Raw genomic sequence first — 18953 nt, forward strand, 5'->3', positions numbered from 1 at the left:
CCAAGGAAATGTCTCCCCACCCCTCCTGCACAGAAGTACTGCAGGGATGGGAGCGGGTAGTGCTCCCCAGGCAGATGGCAGGAGAGATGTGGCATCAGTTTGGGAAGGCTCTGGCCACAGAAGAACAGACCAGTTTGATAACAACTCACGTTTGTGGAAACAAAAGAGGTTTAGTTTCAATGATACATAGAACTGCACAACAGCGTCCAATATGGGGAACAACCTCCAGAGCTGCTCTGCCCTTCAGCCTGCTCTCCCCCATTGGGCCTCACGCTGCCCCAGTCCACACAACTCTCCCCCCCCCAGGATGGATTCCCAGGGCCCGATTCCCTTGCTCTGTCATTGAAACCAGCGCACGGTGGTGTCAAATGCTCCCAGATCAGAATGGGAGCATTCGGTAGCCACTGGGCCCTAGAAGAAAGGACTCCACAAGATCCAGGAGACTCGGGCCCTTGGTTGATCAGCTGGCTCTCAGCCCTCTGGTGCCCTTAAGAGTCTTGCCATGCAAACCTGTCCTGTACTTGGCATGACCAATGGCCGCACCATTCTCAGCCCTCGCGGATTTCAGGCTTTAGTCCCCCCTCCCTTGGAATAAAAGTAGCTCCCTGGGAGCAGAGCCAGGGTCTCACCAGCTTTGGCAATGGCCACTTGCTGTCTGGGAATGGCAGAGGGGTTCCCAGATGGAGGCACAGGGCAGCTCCCAAGGGGCAATGCTCCGTGGCTCCTTCCATGGAGGCTCAAGGCTCCTGGTGTTGCGGTTTCACTGCAGTTCTACTTGAGCATCGCTCAGAGACAGCACGTGAGAGTGTGGGGTTCATGGCTCAGTGCACTCCAGGAAGGAAGGCCAGGAGCTGCTTGGGAAATAGCTCAGTGAACCCTAGCACTGGGCATGTCCCTGAGGTACGTGTGGCTGTGGCTGTGCAGATGGGATCCAAGTGAGGGAGCGACGGTGTCCTCTAAGGCCAGGGCCAATGCTGTGCAAGCTTCCCCCTCCCCACCCTCTGACCAGCTGCTTTGACCACACCCCGCCTCCTCCTTTTCTACTGCCCAGCGTTGCCAACACACCTCACTCCAGGCCTAAAATAGTGCCTCCTGCTATCCTGGCACTGGGGCTTCTCCTGATAGGACCCCCACACCCTATGGTGCCGCAAGTAACTATCTGGTCCCAGCCACCCAAGCGAACCCTGCTCTTGGGGTGGTGGTGGTGGTGAAATGGTTAACAGAGTTACTCCCTCGGACCCTGTTAAGTCCTTATGTCCATTGCATCCTCCCATCCTGCCGGTGCAGGCCCATGGGAGAGGTGTGTGGGGGGGTGTTAGAGGATTCCCTGCTGGATTTTAACCAGCATCTTCTTGACCTCGTTCTCCACCCGCAGGAACTTGGCCTTCTTCCAGGGGTTGCCGGTCTGCCGGCGGCTGCACTCCAGGTCCTGCAGCAGCAGGCTGAGGTGCTGCTGGACCCGCTCGCGGTCCCAGTTGGGTAGGTTCTTCTTCACCACGCTCAGGATGAAGGCCCAGTAGTCGGAGACGTTGGTGCCCACAGTGAGGAACACCAGCACCTGGACGCCGTCGCGGTCCCTACGCAGCGCATGCAGGGCCCACTTGCCCTCCTCACTGATGTCGTTGAAATACAGGCTGGGGAAGGGAGAAGCAGGGTTACGGGGGCATCAGGCATCCCTTGGTGACCAATGAGAGAGGAGCATGGGGGGCAGTGGCCAGTGAAATGAAAGGACAGGAACAGCCCCAAAGGGCAGTAGCCAATGAGTGCAGGCTCAGAGAGGAGCCGCAGCCAATGGGAAACGAGTGGATGAATGGTGGCCAATGAGGGACAAGGACTCAAGTAGCCACATGAGGTAGTGGCCAGTGAGAGACAAGCATGGGACAAGGCAGTGACCAATAAGGGACAAGCACTCATGCAGCCATATGGGGCAGAAGCCACTAAAGCAAAGCACAGGCACAGTGACCAATCGGAGAGAAGCATGAGCTATGGCTCAGGGGAGTAGTGGCCTATGAGAGACGAGTGGAGGCACAGTGACCAATGAGAGACAAGGACTCTAGTAGCCATGAGGGGTTGGCCATTGAGTGACAAGCTCAGCCGCCGTTGACAAGGAGCAAGTGCTAGAGCAGCCACCAGCAAGGAGCTGATATGGGGTGGGGGGAGCACCCAGAGGGAGAGGGGCCAGGTCTTGTGGGCTGGGAGTGCTGCCAAGGAGGGAAGCTGGTGCCCATAAAGGGGATGCCGGGCTGGATGCTTGAGCTGGGGCTCCCTGGTCTGGGGTCACGGATGGGGCAGGGAAGACATTGAGCTGGCTGTGTGGTGAGGGGAAGGGACTTGGAGACTCACTGCACTTCCTTCAGTGTCGCATGCCTCTTAGCCACCTCCACCAGCTCCAGGGCTGCCTTGTCTGTCACCGAATTGTAGCCCACGTTGAGCTCCTTTAGGTGCTGGTTCTGGGCGAGGTGCTGAGTGATCACTTCCACGCCCTGGTTCCCCAAGGAGGTGTGCAGCAGGGACAGGTGTGTCAGGGAGCGGTTGCCTGCGATGGCTTCAGCCAAGTACTTGGCCCCCTGCTCAGTCACCGGGTTGTCTGAGAGTCTGAAAACAACACAGGAAGGTCACAGAGGGAATGGGGGTAGCCAGGAAATGGGGCTGCCATCCCAACAGGCACTGACTAGTGGGGTGTTTACTGCTCATACCTTAGTGCTGCAGGACGTGGGGTGACAGAGGGCTCTGGGAAGAGAATAGCTTGTCCCCCTTAGAGCTGGTTAGGAAAAAATAAAATAAAAAAAGAGTTTTCCCCCCACCACAGATAATTTCAGCATTTAAAAAAAAAAGTTTTGTATAAATTTTCATTGGAAATTTTTTGATTTTGGGCAGAAATTTGATTACCAAAATATTTCAATTTGGAAATACTGCTGCAGTTCCTCGTGGGAGTTGTAGTTCAGGTGCCTCATGCTTCCATTCTCCACTATAAGCTGGGCTCCCTGGTTGGACTACATCTCCCATGATGCAGTATAGTTTCCCATTTTGGAGTGGGAGGCAGTACTTCATGGGAGTCCCTGGCCATGATGCATCATGGGAGATGTAGTCCAGCTGAGGAGCCTGGTGTATAGACAAGAATGGGGACATGAAGCAATTGAACTACAGCTGCCACGAGGCACCATAGCAGCTTGTTGAAATTGGAATATTTTGGGGTTTGGAGATATGATTGTTCAGTTTAAAAGCAAATCACTATAATTTTCTATGGAAAGTGAACACTTTTCGCAAAATACTTCATCTAGCTGAAAACCCAATTTTCTGTTGAAAAATGGATTTGATGGAAAGTTTTCAGTTAGTCCTAGCTTTCCCTTTATTGCAGCCTTGGCGGGGGCACGTCACAGGTTTCTTTCTGTGCTCCTGCGTAATAGGAAACCTCCCCCCATTCTTCCCTCAAACGCCTTCTTCAGCTCTGGATACATTTCCCTCATAATCCCTTCACCCACCCCATAGAACTGACACCACGCTCCTCTAGCAATGTCGGAAAGATGTTTGAATCAAGCAGTGTTCTGTAGTCCTGCACAGCTTTGGCCTGGCAGTCAGCTCCTCCCAGCCCTGCCATGGTGCTGCAGGGAGCTTCAGATCTGCCTGAACCCATGTTAGAGAGAACCGCAGGCTGAGTAGGGCTGCAGAGCCGGGAAGGGAAGGGCTGCAGCAAAGAGTGTGAAAGGGAAAACGGAAAGACGATGGAGCACACCAGATATTGCCTCCATGGCCAGGTGCCCGGAAAACCCTCTTGATCCAGGCCCCTTTGGCAAAGCTAGGTCCAAGCTGGTTCAGGCACCTCTGGCAGCACTTTAAAGGATCCTGCCCAATATACAGACCATGGGGACCAGCGGCTTCAGCTGGCCCTGAGCTGAGCGTCGAGCCTGCTTAGTAAGGGCCAAAGTAACAACCAGCAGGCTCTGCCCCCAGCCTTTCCTCTCAGCCATTTGCTTACCCTCTAATACCTCCCCTCTCCAGGATCCCTCAGACTCAGGCCAGTAACAGCGGGGCCCACCATGCGGCTTGAACTCCTGACCAGGAGATCCAGAAAGCCATGACCACAGGTCAGCCGAACATACTAAGGAAGTGACCTCACCAGTAGGGGTAGGTCTCAGAGAGAGTCCTGCTCCGGGGGGCAGGCTCTTGGTTTCCTGAGCACACTCACCGCAGCATGCTCACCACACACTTGTCATGCAGCAGCAGGTCCCGGATCTCCCTGCAGGCTTCAGGGCCCAAGCTGTTGAGATGCAAACTGAGACAGGGCGAGAGCAAGAGGTCAGCAGTGGCACTAGTCAACCCTTCATGTTATGGGACCAACACTCAGCCCCTGCCCACACATGCCCCTGCTGTAGGAGTACCGCACTCTGGGCCTAGAGGGCGGAGTAGAGGATATTGCCCTACATGGAGGGCATGTAGGTGCACCTATTGCAATGTGACTCACACCCACCTGCCCATTAACGGCCCCTCCACCTCTCCTAGCCTGCCAGGCACCCCAGGGCTAGGAATTGAGAACCACAAGGGGTGAGGTCTCTCCTGAGGCAACCCAATGGGAGAGGCAGCCTGCGTCTTGTGGCCAAAAGCACAGAACTGGACTCTTGGGGTTGTTCCCTGCTCTGCCAGTATGCAACCTTGGGGGAGTCCCTTCCCCATCAGTATTAACAACACTGACCTCCCTCCCCCACAGTCCTGGGAATGTCAGGCTTATCCAATTAGTGTCTGTGAAGCCATTAAAGGGTGCTATGTAAATGCTCAGTATTACTCCTGGCAGGCGCCACCGAGCTATGGGTCAGACATAAGGCAGTCATCACCTCTGCTAGGAAGATACAGTATTTTTTCCCAAACAGGGAGAAAATGCTCCCCATTTTCATGCACAGACCAGAAGAGGGGCAGTACCAGCCAGAAGACTAAATGGCACAAGCTCTTGGACAGAATCCCAGAGAGATGTACCTGGGAGAACGGTCCCGAGCAGGAAGGGAAATTCAGATGTTGGAGGAGAGAGAGAGAGAGAAGGATCTACCATGGATTCCCTCCCTGATTATCTTTGTATTGATTCTTCTCTGGCCAAAGGGATGGGACATTTTTTTCAGACCCGCTGTATTTTCTTTCCCCTCTTTCTTTCCTGACTGCAGCTTGCCGCCTTCTGGTAGAAGGTGAGATTGCAATACCAGGCATATTTAAAAAACGAGACCAGGACAAAACAGGAGCAAAGTGACAAGAAGAGAGTCTTGCAACTGGCCAGGACCTGGACTAAATAGGTCTTTTCCAGCTCTAGATTCCACCTTTTCTGCAGCAAGACAGGATCCATGGAGGGGGAAAACAATCAGAGGGGTGCAAATTTCTGAACAGGCCATATTTTAAAAAAATGCAATTGACTGCTTTCCCCAATCACTTCAATATCCAGTTCAAAACTGCCCCTTCTCCATTTGACAACCCACTGTGGTGTCATTGTAGCTATCTCACAGATCTTATCTAACATCCCATTCCCACACCAACAATCTCCTCTGTCCCTCCGCATCATCTTCACAGAGCTGGTGCAAGAACCTTCTGCTCTGCAGCTGCCATTGTCTGGAATAGTACCCCTCCTCCACATTGCATCTTTCCATCTTGTTCAAATCTCCATCACATTCCAAACCCAATCTGGAAGCATCTCGTGGCCCCCTTGTCCCTAGGTCTTAGTTTCTCTCTCTGATATCATTCAACTCCACAAAACTTATGGAGAGTCAATGTGTACCAAAGACCCTGCACAGAGTAGAGATGGAATATATCATACAGGGAATGGATCACTTGATGATTACCTGTTCTGTTCATTCCCTCTGGAACACCTTTGCATTAGCCACAGTTGGAAGACAGGATACTGGGCTAGATGGACCTTTGGTCTGACCCAGTATGGCCATTCTTATGTTATTGCTCTGGTACCAAGTGAGACAGTAGGACCAAGATACTCTAATGATCTTAACCCTGATCTAAAGTAAATTCTCCCTCTCTCTCCCCCCTCCGTTTCTTTAATAAAAAGTTAGCAGAGCTGGCAATATAATCTAAAAATTATTTGAATGGATTTGTGGTGCCTTTAGATAGAATTCCACAAAAGCAAGGGCCCTGAAAAGCAACAGGGATTTGGGAACTGACAGCTGAAATACGGAGATGAAAACCACTAGAAGAGCCTTGATGCCAAGCACGGTTCAAAGAACAGCCGAACAGCAGCCCACAGAGTTCTATACAGGACCCATCATCTATAAAGAGTTGCTATCCATTGAGACTACTAGTCCCAGCATGCAATAATCTAGCATGGCTGCTTAGATCAAGGAGCATTGTACACTGATTTATAGTCTCCATGGTCTGTATCTTTGTATTTAAAACAGACAAAGGCAGCAACTCTTTACACCAGATTTCTCAAACTTCATTGCACCGCGACCCCTTTCTGACAACAAAAATTACTCCATGACCCCGGGAAGGGGAACAGAAACCCAAGCCCTTCCGCCCTAGGCAAGGGGGCCCAAAGCTGCAGTCCGAGCCCTGCCCCCCTGGGGGAATGTGAAGCTGAAGCTTGAGAGCTTAATCCCTGGGGCTCGGACTTTTGGCTTCAGCCCTAGGCCCCAGCAAGTCTAATGCCAGCCCTGGCAACCCCATTAAAACAGAGTCATGACCAATTTTGGGGTCCTGACCCACAGTTTTGAGAACCGCTGGTTTACACCATTGTACGCAGCTCTCAGGCTCCAGGCAAGCTGCTGATGGGAGTACAATCAAGGCATCCCCAGATATAAATGGATGACCTAGACCCCAGGCAGAATCAGAGAAAGAGGCACTCACTGGAGCTTCTGGCACCGTAGCAGGACAGGGAAAAGAGTTCTCAGGCTGTTGACATCAAGATGGCATGAGCTCAGGTTAAGCTCCTCCACCTCATGGCTGGTGGTGCCCATGACAGATGCCAAGATGGAGCACTTGAGTGGGGTCATCTTGATGGAGGAGAGGTTGATCGCCCTGAGGGAGCGGATAGCCTCAGCCGTGAAGCGCTCATTCTGGAACTCATGCAGGAAGATGAGGTAGTCCATCAGTTCGGACGGGGGCAGCCACTTACGGCTGTTCCTGATCATGGTCTTCTTCATAGCGTTGGCAATCTCAAAGGCTGCCAGGTTCTTGATGGAGCAGCCAAGCTGCTCCAGGAGGGCCCGGTTGCGGCGTGACAGGAGCCCGCCCATAAAGATGGGGAAGAGCTCAAAGACTTCGTCATCCAGTGCCTCGTCAGGGTGGTGCCGGGGGCCCTCCACCCCCAAGATGCTGGAGTTGATCTGGTCTAGCACATCATCGTTGAAGTAGTCCTCTTCCTTGAACATCTCCACTGCCATGGTGTGGGCAATGGTGTCGCGGTCCTTGCCACTGAGCCGGTTGAAGAAGCGGGGGAACATCTTGAGTAGGCTGAAGAGCAGTGGCAGGATGCGCAGGGGGAGGACCTTGGAGATGATGCTTAGCACCAGAGTCACGTCCTCGCTTACCTTGCCAATGACCTCGGACACCTCCTTCCCCACCCGCTGTGCCAGGGTCTTCTTCTCGCCCAGCATCACGTAGAGGGCTGCCAGGTACTCCTGCATGGCAGGGATGGTGAAGACGAAGGTGTGCTCCTTGCCCGGCTGGACGCAGGGCGTGAGGAAGAAGCGGAAGACGTCAGTGCGGAAGACATTGAGGAGGTTAAGCTCACCCTCCGTCTTCATCTCCACCTCGAAGCATTTCTGCAGGTCTTCATCCGAGAAGCAGGTCCGGCGGGAAATCACCCCTTCATGGGCCAGCTTGCCCACCGTCTTGGCTACGTATTTCATCATGGAGACGTTGGTGGGGTCGATGCTGTCCAGGATCTCCCCGCTGAAGTTGAGCCACAGGAAGCTGGTGTAGATACCCGTCAAGGTCTGGCTGGGAGGCACCGACTTGGTGAAGTAGAGGAAGTGCAGGGTGGTGCAGACCAGCCAGCAGTAAGAGGGCAGGAAGCAAGCAGCCGCGATCTGGTTGTGGTGCTCCAGATTCCTTGAAAGCATCTCCACCAGGTTGTCCCACTCGTCCGAGTTGCTGCTGCTCCCGCTGCCGTTGCAGCCAGGCTGGCTCAGGCGCATCTGGAAGTACTGCTTCTGGAGATTGGTGTCAGAGAAGCCACAGATCTCGGCGTAGCGGCCCACGTACTTGCTGGGGATCCGGCGCAGGGCAGATGGGCGCGTGGTGACAATGATGCTGGCCTGCAACCAGAGCAGAGATGCACAAAGCTGGGATTTAATGCAGTCCCTCTCTTTCTCTGTCAAACTATTACTGGCCTGATCCAGAGCTCACTGACCTCAATGAGAAACCTCTCACCGGTGTCAGAGTGCCTTCGGTCAGGCCCTATATGACGAAATGACTTGAGGAGGAAGGGCAAGGACTGGATGGGATTAAGGTGATGATTACCTCAAGGCTGCCAGTTCACATCCAGCCCAGGACAGCAGTGATTTAACATCATCACTATCTGAGGCTGGGTGTGAGGGGAGCTTGGGGGATCTCAGTCTGGTTGATGGACTCCCATACGTTGCCTTTTCCTACAAATCCCTCACGCCACAGCCTGTACTGATGGCACAACAGGTCAGAACCGTTGGTACTAAGATGAGGCATGTCGTGCCACCTTAGCAACCCCCTCCATTCATTCACCTCACCCCTCCGCCGGCAGCCATTCCCCCTTGCCTTCTGGATTTGCCACCTTCAATTTAGGCTGTCCGTTCTTCGGGTCAGGAACCACCTAGGGGTTGCATTTGCTATTACACCGATAACTGCAGGTTGTCAAGAAATCACCCTCCCAGCTGGCACGGATGGGCCTCTTTATTCCCAGCCTGTGCAGGGAGGCCAAAGACTGAATGAGCCATGAAGACTGGACTCCCCTCTCCCTCCTAAGGGCCATGAGGGGCGGGGGTGTCCTTCCAGCACAGGGGGTGTGAGGAAGCTCCTTGCTGTGCCTTTTACCAGCCAGTCAGGGCCAGTAGAGGCCTCACCAAGGAGTGGGTTTTGGGTAATGCTCCAGGGATCCCCGTTTCTACCTGCAGTCCCCCACAGGCTCACAGCACCTGGTGGGGAGGAATACCAACCTCCGGCAGCAGGTACTTCCTCAGCAGATTGACCACAATGGCGGAGGGAGGCATGGCCTCATTAGGGTCACAGCAGAGCTCGGTGCCAGACAGCCGGAAGTCCAAGTTAAGCCGCTCCAGGCCATTGAGGATAACGAGCACCTTGAGGTTGATGGAACCCAGCAGCGGCACCACCTCCTTGAGGTGCAGGTACTTTTTGGTGATGAGGCGCCGTAGCGAGACAGGCACGTTGCTCTGGGACAGGTCCTCGCAGGAGAAGGGGACGACCAACTCGAAGCGGGGCAGGCGCCCATGGCACCAGTCCACCACCATCTTTTTGATGAGGGTGCTCTTCCCAGTGCCTACTGTGCCATACAACACCACATTCTTCACCTGCTGCCCGCAGGCGTCCGCGTCGAACAGGTTCTGGAGGCCGATGGTCCGGCTACAAGGGGACTGGAACTGGTTCAGGATGGTCAGGTCAGGCGAGGGCTTCAAGATCTCCTCCAGGGAGCTCTCCCTGATGACCGGGTCCACGTGGATGGTGTCCAGTGAGAAGGATGGGCCAAACTGTCTCTCCTCATTGGGCTGGTGGCTGAACCAGTCAGACAGGCTCTTTCGGTGCTTCTGAATGGATTCTGAGGAGTAGGGGGGAGTAGAGAGAAGCTCACAAATACGGGAGGGGAGGTTGTCTCAAGTTTCCCAATTGCAGGAGCCCCTCCAGTACCCCCAGCACTAGGGTCCCTCAGTGCAGTCCCAGGCACCAGCTACTCCAAGCACTAACGAAGCCCAGGAACCCCCAGATCCAGCTAGCTACCCCCTTCATTCCTGTATTGGAGCAGCGCTCATGCACCAGCAGGGTGCCATAGCACTGTGCTCTCCCACCCAGCGCTCCAGTGCTGGGGCTGTCCACAGCCCAACCTGACCTGCCAAGAAGGTGCCGTTAACATTGCTTTGTACAGAGGTAACATTTCCTCATCTAAAGACCCCCCAGCACACTACGAAGGGTTGGAGGGGCAGGGTAACACTCCCTATTTCACACAGGGTGAGGATCCCACTGGCTCCAGGGCCCCGCAGCGAGTCAGCGACAGAATAGGGAATAGAACCCAGGAGTCCTGTCACTCTGTCTCTTTTTTTAACCACGGCATCTCACCCGGGTCAGTGACTGCATCCCAGCCTGCTCACCTGACTCCCCGTCCTGAACACACGCTACCACCTCAGCACTGCCCCTCTGTGATGGGCTCCTAGAGTATGGCAGAAGCACGGGGCCTTACCAGAAGAGACCACGTTCCTCAGGGCCATCTGGCCAGGCCGGGCGGAGCTTGGCTGAGACGCACTCTCCTGGAATCCTCCTTGGTAGCGAGCAAAGCTCCTGCAAGGAAGCAGGCAGGGAATTGTTGAGAGAGCAAAGCCCAGAGTGGGACAGCAGAGTCTGTCCCAATGGCCCAGAGCTGGGGCAGGCTGCAGCTTGAGTGAACCTGGACATCACAGCCAAAGACATGGTTAGCTCACCAGCCAACCCCTCAGCCCCGGCCACAGGGAAACTGCCTCCCTGCCATTGACAAAACGCTTCCGAAACGAAGGAGGGGAGCAGCTTGTGTGCAAACACAGTGGTGCAAGACAAACTGGGGAAAGCACAACTGCAGTAGGACCCATATCAGCTCCAGGAGCATTGTGGGAAATGGGGAACCTGAGGACAACAAACCAGGACCTGCTTCTTCCAACTCAGCCCAAAGAGAACCTCCCCTTGTTTGAACTCTGAGCTGCAAAATGTGCCCACTTTATCCTGAGACCAGGTCTGGCTCCAGCAGGAGCCAGGCAAGCTCCCCCCAACCCATCTGTCTCAGGCCTGCCGTTGAGGGACCCATTCAAGAGTTCAGTCTGCACTCAGGCTTTGATCTCTCCTCTGAGCCAGAGAACAAGGGGGCCTGTTAGTGCCAGGGGCTGTTTGTTATGTGAATACTTGCCCACTGGGAACTGGGCGGAGGCCAAACTCATTTCATAAGGGCCATCAAATAGCAACAAGCCACCTTATATAAGAATGGCCCAGTGTCCTGTCACCAACAGTAGCTGGGGCCAGATGCTTGAGAGGAGATGAACAGAAAAGGGCAATTATCGAGTGAGCCATCCCCTGTCGTCCACTCCCAACTTCTGGCCGTCAGAGGTGTAGGGACACCCAGAGCATGGGGTTGCATCCCTGACAATCTTGACTAATAGCCATTGATGGACCTACCCTCCATGAACTTATCTAGTTCTTTTTTGAACCCAGTTATACTACTGACCTGCACAACATCCCCTGGCAATGAATTCCACAGGCTAACTGCGTTGCGTGAAATAGTCCTTCCTATTGTTGTTTTAAACCTGCTGCCTATTAAGTGCATTGGGTGACCTCTGCTTGTGTCATGTGAAGGAGTAAATAACACTTCCTTATGCACTTTCTCCACACCAGTCATGATTTCCTAGACCTTGATCATCTCCCCCCTCAGTTGTCTCTTTTCTAAGCTGAACAGCTCCCCACACATAACTTTCTGTCATCAGCTGGGGTGGGTTTGAATGGGTGGCCTAGGGGTGACAGGCTCCTTAGCCTGTTCCCAGCCTCCCAAGTGAGCTAGTCCCTCTGAAAGATCAGGAAGAGCCCAGCTGAGAGGGCCTCAGCAGCCTCCCCCCACCAAAGCCATGCATCCTAGGGTAGGATCACAATTAACTTTAACACCCACGCTGACAAATTAGACCAATTGCTTTGTGTGAGGGGAGCTACCTTAGCCACCCACCCCTTGCACTCAGGTCCCCTTTACTTCATGCCCCTGCCAGCTTCCGCAGGCGCTCCAGGCCCTACCTGCGGGGGGGCATTTTGGAGCACAGCCTGCCAGCTGGGTGAAGTATCCTTCCGAGGATGAAGCTGCTCCTGGCACCTGGAAGGAAGGAATGCCGGAGGTCAGAGAGAGCAGGATTGAGAAAGATATAGGATGGTGCCCGTCGGCTGCCACCCACTCCCCAGGGTACCGGCTCCCCCTCAGCGCCCTTCCTCCTCTGCATTCTGAGAAAGTGAAGGAAGGAGCCTTGCTCCAGCAGCAGTGGAGGCTCAGACAGCCAGGATGTTCTGTGCACCTTCCCCAGGGCTCTGGATCCATGCGGCCCGGACCGGACCATGCTCCACGTAGTGTGCATCTGTGCACGGCCAGGGAACAGGATGCTAAGGCAGTGATGCCAGATTCGAGCCCCTGGGAGACCTCTGCCTGCAGAGTCATGGGCTCATGTTCAGAGCACAGGCTTGGGAGACAGGGGAGCTCCACTATTCAAATCCTGTCTCTGCCACTATCTTACTCTCTGGCCTTGGTGTTTCCCCTGTCTGTGCCTCCCTGTGAGGGACAATACCCCTCTCCCCCCCTCCCAGGGGGTTGTGGGGATCAATTAGCTAATATCACAGAAATCATAGAAATGTCAGGCTGGAAGTGACCTCGAGAGGTCAGCTAGTCCAACCACCTGTGCTAAGGCAGGACCAAGTAAACCTAGACCATCCCTAAAAGGTGTTTGTCTACCCTGCACTTAAAACCGTCCAATGACAGGGACTCCCCAACCTCCCGAGGTAACCTGTGCCAGTACTCAACTATCCTTAGAGAGACAGAAAGTTTTTCCCAATATCCAACCTAACTCTCCCTTGTTGCAAACTTAACTGAGTCCTTGTTGTCCTGCGCTCGATGGACAAGGAGAACAACTGATCGCCCTCCTCTTTATAACAACCTTTTAAGTATTGGCAGACTTATCTGGTGCCCCCTCAGCCTTCTCTTCACTAAACATACCCAAGTCTTTCAATTTTTTCTCAGAGATCAGATTTTCCAAACTTTGAGCATTTTTGTTGCTCTTCTCTGGACTCTCTCCTATTTCTCCACATCTTTCCTAAAGCGTGGCCCCAGAACTGGCCGCGGGTACTCCAGCTGGGGCCTCACCAGAGCCAAGCAAAGTGGGACAATGACATCCCGTATCTTACTTAGGACACTCTTGTTAATACAGGATGCGATGCTTTGCAGACCCTGGGCCTGCTTTGGTGCAGATCCTGCTGATTCCAGTGGTAGCTGTAGGTGCTCAGCACCTGTAAAAAGCAGGCTCTTTATAAGTGCTAAGTTATGAGCAAGCATCAAGGGCACCCCATCACATGAGCCAGGAAATTCTTCCCAGCAGTGGCACAGCCTGACCTGCAAATAACCTCCCACAGAATTCTGCACTGAGATCTCTGCCTCCTGGTGCCAGGGCATGTGGGAATATCTCCCCCAAGTCATCCACTCAGGACTGGATTTTCCACTTATTGCCCCAATGTTTTTCCCTTCTCTAGCACTATCCATCCACTCAAAGCACTTCACTAAGGAGGTCAGTACCATTAACTCCATTTTACAGATGGAGAAACTGAGGCACAAAGTAGTCAAGTGACTTGCTCAAAGTCACCCAGTGAGTCAGTGGCACAGCTGGGAATAGAACCCAGGAGGTCTGTCTCTCAGACCCCTGCCCTGCACTGCCTCTATGTAAACTAGAAGGAAACACTTCACACGAACACCACCTTCCCGCCAGTAACGATGCAATTAGAAGTGACATAACTAGGCCAGCAAGTCTCCTCTGATAAAGCAGCACAGACTGGCTGCAGTGTGATCTGGGCCCAGGCAGAACTGGTGCCATCCCAAGCCCCCAGAACCCAGCACCCAACCTTAGACCCACGGTGCTTTTGTCTTAATGCAATTTCATCAGTGGGGAATTCACACACAGGACATGGCTGTGATATGGCCGTGGTCACCAGGTGAGTCGGGGCAGCGCCAGGAGTAGAACTGGGCTCCCAGCCCCTTGCTGTAGTCTCTAGACCCTCGCACCCTCTCAGAGCCAGGAACAGAACCCAGGCATCCTGACTCCCCTGCCCATCATAAGATCATGCTGCCCCAGAAGGTAGAATCCAGTGATTCCACCTGCAGCCATAACAGGGAGCTGCAAATTTCACTCCAAAGGGATTAGACTCTGGGGAAAGCCAGGAAAGAGGCTTCTCACCTCAGCCAGTTCCAACGGCTGCTTACCTGGTGCAGAGCTGGGGGACAGCAGCATGTGCATAATCTCTCGGCCTCCGAGCTTGGGTCCCTGGATCCTGCTCCAGCGGGTCCCAGCCTGGGGCAGACATCTTGGGCACTGCATGGCAGGGGACTTGCTTCAGCTGAAATGCAGAGAGCGATCACTTGGGGAGGTGGACCACCCCACTGCGGTGCCCCAGCTGGACAGACTGGGGTCCTCAGTCCCATCACTGAGCTGTGTGCTGTGAGGGCCAGGTTAACAAAGCCCAGCCTACTCCAGGACACACCTGAGGGCTAAGGAACCAGCATTATCTTGCATGAGCAGAAGCCCAAAGCTTGCTTCATGCACCCTTCCTCCTTGGGCTCTCACACCAAGGGGCAAGCGTAAACAGTGCTCTCCCCACCAAGCAGAGAGATTAGAGATCTTGGAGCAGAGAGGGGAAGGAGACAGCTCAAGACAGCTCTCCCCTATGCAAACCCATAGTATCAGGCCATCCGCTCAGTCTTCTACCCTGTCTGCAGCACTGGCGAGATCCCCTTCCCGACCTCTGTAGTGATTAGCTGGTGCCCTGCAGCTTTTCTGCACTTTTGGGGCCTCAGTCTCTTCTCACACCAGTTTAAATGGATTATCACAGGGAACTGATGTGAGCAAGGGAAGAATCAAGCCCATTGTACTGGTGGGAATCTTTCGCCACCTGAGTACAGGCAAAGGAGGGTCTCGGGTCAGGCAAAACAATAGTTCTAAGCACATTAGGGTCTTAACCAATCACCTGAGCGCAGAGCTGCAGCTGTTCTCATTCAGTTAATTTAGAGAAAGGGGAAGAAAGCGACAGAGCAGGAGGTGAAGGAGCAGTGTCACCCCCTCCTTTCAAAATTGTGAGTCAGGCCCTCCCCACCTAAAGATCGCACTACTTATTCAATAATGATATTTGAGTCTTTCTTTACCTTCTTGGGGATCCAGACTTCTCTCCCCTGATGAGAGGCTTCACATTTACTTTGGCTGGTGCTGTTTAGAGAGTCTCCCACAACCAGGTGACTCCAGAGGCAGGGTCTTTAAGAAAGAGATCAAAGGTGAGAGTCCCGCTGACATGGGGAGTGTTGGCAGCGAGGGTGACCAGACAGCAAATGTGAAAAATCGGGACAGGGGGTGGAGGGTAATAGGAGCCTGTAAAAGAAAAAGACCCAAAAATTGGGACTGTCCCTATAAAATCAGGACATCTGGTCACCCTATTGGTAGCTCTGTAGTGTTAGAGGAGAGAAAGATCCATCCTCTCTCCCTTATGCCCTCCGCCCTCCAAATACCTGAGTGGTTACAGGCTTTTCCCCTTGGCCTGTCAGTGGCAGTCAGGGGAAGGACAGGCCGGTGACCTTCTCTACCGGATAGATCCCAGGGGCTCACTGAGGAGACTGTCGCCTGCTGCATTCATGTCTCTCTCCAGTGCGGCAGTAGCAGCCGGCACAGAGCCCTCTATCCTGAGCCTGGCAGCCTATGCTGGTTGCTCTGCTGGAGAAATGAGATACATGCTCAGGGCAAACCCGTAGCCTCCTCCCCTTAAAGCAGCAGGGGAGAGAGACTCCAGCTGTCAAGCTGAAATCTGGCCTGCTGCTTTCAGGCCTTGCAGAGAGTAGTGCTCGGGAGCGCCCTACCAGGGGTTGCCTTGGAGAGTCTGGGCCAAAAACATTAGGGAGTGGGGTTGCCGCTGCCATCCACATTTGTCAGGGCTGAATGGATCCCCACCGAGCAGGTGTGGGGCCCCCTTGCTCTGCACACCTGTTGAATGCAGCCGGAGTTTAATGTCTCTAAGGCAAGAGTAAACTGGAGCAAGAGTCACATTTAAAGTGGAACAAGCTTGTTTCCAGCCCAGACAGCTGCTGCCAATTGCTGAATCCATGATCTTTGTGAGCAGCTGGAACAGAAGAACATATTTTTCCAGGGAACACCTGGTTCATCCTCTCTCAACTGACTAGTACCAGTCTCTGGTCCAGGCCATGTCTGACTGTCTCCAGGGCAGCAGGTTGTGGGCATTGCCTCCTCTGAGGCTTGTCAGTTCTGGGAGAGGGGTGCCAGCCCCTGTCCTTCTCCATCTGCGCTGTAAGGCTCAGAGACTCCTGCCCCGTGTGAGAAAGGGAGTCAGTCGTTGCATCCGGGTTTAGCAGTGGTGCTGTGGTTGTGGCTGGGTCTGGGGGCATTAGATCACTGGTAGATGTAGGGAGGGCACTGAAGGGTTAACAGGTGACATGCTAGCAGGGTGTCTTTCCCTCCCCAACCTGTCATTACCTGGGCTGGAATCCCCACAAAGCAAAGCTGCTCAGCCTCGCATCTCATCTGGCTGGTGCTTCAGGCACTCTGAGAATTTCCAAACCACACAACAGGAAACCTCTGGTCCCAGGGAAGCTACCTGGGCTCTGGGCTCTCCTGTGCCGCCCCCTTGACCAGGGCCAGAGCTGCGACGACCCACCGAGCCCTTTCGGATGCTTTTCATCTACCCATCTCTGCAGGAGGGTCTGTCTCATTGATTATCCCCATTTTACTGCTGGGGAAACTGAGGTACAGAGCAGGCCCATAACAGAGCTGAAATAGAACCCAAGAAGGTCTGGCTTTGGAGTCCCTTGTGGTAACCACTAGACACTTGTTAGCAAAGCTGGGACTAGAACCCAGGAGTCCTGACTTCGAGTCCAGTGCTTCATGCCCACCCTACTTCACGGGCACATTTTGCTGTCCCCATGCTCCTGTAACTCAGCGGATTTGAAAGGCAGGGTGCTGTGAAGCCCACTGCCTGGGGTCCCGGCTGTTCTACTTCTATCAATAGCTGGGCAGGGATGCTTCTCTGGGAGGGGCATGTTTGGGGTGAAACCCAAACTGGATCACAGTGTCCCAGAGCCACCAGCTTGGGGACTTTCTCCTGCAGCCTCTGCTCAGGGCAGCCCTACTAGAATCAGCACAGAGGTCCGTGCTGCCATGAACCCCACAGACCCCATTGCCATTGCCTAGGAGAGATGAGCCCGTTTCCTGCTCATTCTGTCTTGCATGGTCCCCGCCACCAGAGCAGAAATACAGCAGTCATTTCCGTTAAAAACCAGCCCCTTGCTCAGAACCCAGCCCACCAGAGAAAGCCAGAGATGAAGGAAATCAGGGCTCTGGCTTCTGAGCCGCTCTGTGCTGGGACTAGGGGGAGCAGGGACTCAGCCGGCTCAGAAAATGGGAACTGAGGAAAAATGAGACTCTGGAAGATCAAAAGTTACCTAGAGTGTTTTCTCAGTCAGCTGCCGTGTGTTAGTCCCACAGCCTTGGTCCATTTGGAATCGCTCTTCCCCACCCGTCACTGCATGCAGTTGTATCTCTGCCATCCCTGGCTGCTGTTAAACATTGCCCCGTGCCAGAGAGCGTCCCTCCCTTTGCTTTCTGTGGCTTTAGTTCACTCTCTGACAGCTTCTCTCTGGCTGCTTCCTTGCAGCTGTAACTTCCTGCAGTTCTGGCCCATCCCACCGCCCCTACAGCTGGGAAAGCTGCCAAAAATAAGCTGGGGTGGTGAAACCACAGAGAAGGAGAGGGAGAGGAGAGCAAGAGACAGCTCCTCCATTAGCACTGCAAAAGTTATTCCGGTGCAAAAAGGCCCAGAGCCTCAAAGTCAATGGAAATCTATGGCTGTTAGGAACCTAAACACCTTGGAGGATCTGGGCCAAAGAGGCCAATTCTGATTGCATGCCAGTTTCATGCCATTGGCTTCAGGAGCATCACTCCAGATTTACACCTGTAGAAATGAGGGCAGAATCAGGCTCAGGTCCTTGCTGAAACAACTTTACTAACACACCTGTGCTGTGCGCTGTGCAGGCTGATGGTACATCACAAAATTATGTGGCGTCATTAAGTATAAATTCGAAAGTCCACACTAATCAGTAGTGCAAGCTCTGTGCAAGGCCCTCCTGCTATTTCCCTATGGCCATAGCGATCATTGGTATGGCTTCAGCACCATAAGGAGGTGCATTGGGTTTTACAGACCTACATAGGCAAGGAGCTGGTGAATTGTTAAGATGCTTAACGCAAAGAGCAATGACAACTGAAAGTGGTGGATTCAGGGGGTGGGGGGACAGGACAAGGGAGAGGAAATATGGCTCCTCGGCAATCTTTATTTTAGCTGTGTTTGGAAGGACTGGTGAGTCCTATTTGAAGCAGGGACCATCTTTTTGTCGTGTACATCCAGCACCGCGCAGAGCGAGGCCCTGATCCCTGACGATAGCTGCTAGGGGCTAAGATAACATCATTCATAAATAACAATGACCATCACTGTTAATATGGTCAGGGGACAAGGTCCTAAGAGGGATTTTGCAACTCGCCTGTTACAGTCCATGGTTCCACTCTTGCAGCTGCAGGGAGCAGCTCCCAGCAGGCAGGAACATGGGTGGGATGGAGTCATTCTCCACTTCCTTCCTTGATATTACAGGCACAACTGTCTTTTGGGGTTTGGCACCCAAGCACCCATCCGTTTCTAGGGAAGGATTCGCCCTGGGAGGTGACTCAGAGTTTTTCTGGCTTTTCCTGTCAGCCCAGGCACTGAATGAGAAGGGTAAAAATGCAACAGCCATCCCTGCCAGTGCCTCGAGCTTTGCAGAGATGATGGTTACTGCAGCAACACTAAGGAGCACTTGATGGGGGAAGCTCCCAGGTGCTCCAGTCCCAACCTTTCCCAGAAGGAAGCGGCCTAGGGACAGGGCCCTGCTCTCCAAGGCCCAGGTGAAGTGCTATGGGGAAAAGAGGCAGGGGCATTGACTGGGGGAGCTCGCAGACATGCCCATCCCAGTGTCTTCCAACAGGAGC

At 53.7% G+C, this 18953-nt stretch overlaps 1 protein-coding gene across 6 annotated transcripts; it reads right to left on the minus strand.

The window, feature by feature from the left end:
- Nucleotides 1–133: 133 nt before the first annotated feature.
- Nucleotides 134–17705, minus strand: NLRX1 (NLR family member X1). 6 transcript variants are annotated; one of them, XM_043500799.1, is made up of 11 exons: nucleotides 17381–17586; nucleotides 15909–16246; nucleotides 15083–15188; nucleotides 14147–14280; nucleotides 11929–12004; nucleotides 10367–10464; nucleotides 9114–9730; nucleotides 6829–8240; nucleotides 4187–4273; nucleotides 2344–2595; nucleotides 134–1634 (listed from the first exon to the last, which is right to left on the minus strand). In XM_043500799.1, exons 4-11 carry the CDS (start codon nucleotides 14259–14261, stop codon nucleotides 1316–1318), a joined length of 2976 nt encoding a protein of 991 aa, XP_043356734.1. In that variant the 5' UTR covers nucleotides 14262–14280; nucleotides 15083–15188; nucleotides 15909–16246; nucleotides 17381–17586; the 3' UTR covers nucleotides 134–1315. The 6 variants fall into 6 exon arrangements, with proteins under 6 accessions (XP_043356734.1, XP_038236944.1, XP_038236945.1 ...); XM_038381016.2 differs by lacking the exon at nucleotides 15909–16246 and having other exon boundaries at nucleotides 17381–17705; XM_038381017.2 differs by lacking the exons at nucleotides 15909–16246; nucleotides 17381–17586 and adding an exon at nucleotides 15440–15677.
- Between the last annotated feature and the right edge of the window lie 1248 nt (nucleotides 17706–18953).

This window comes from Dermochelys coriacea, chromosome 22 (assembly GCF_009764565.3).
Source record: "Dermochelys coriacea isolate rDerCor1 chromosome 22, rDerCor1.pri.v4, whole genome shotgun sequence".
In the NCBI taxonomy this organism is placed as follows: Eukaryota; Metazoa; Chordata; order Testudines; family Dermochelyidae; genus Dermochelys; species Dermochelys coriacea.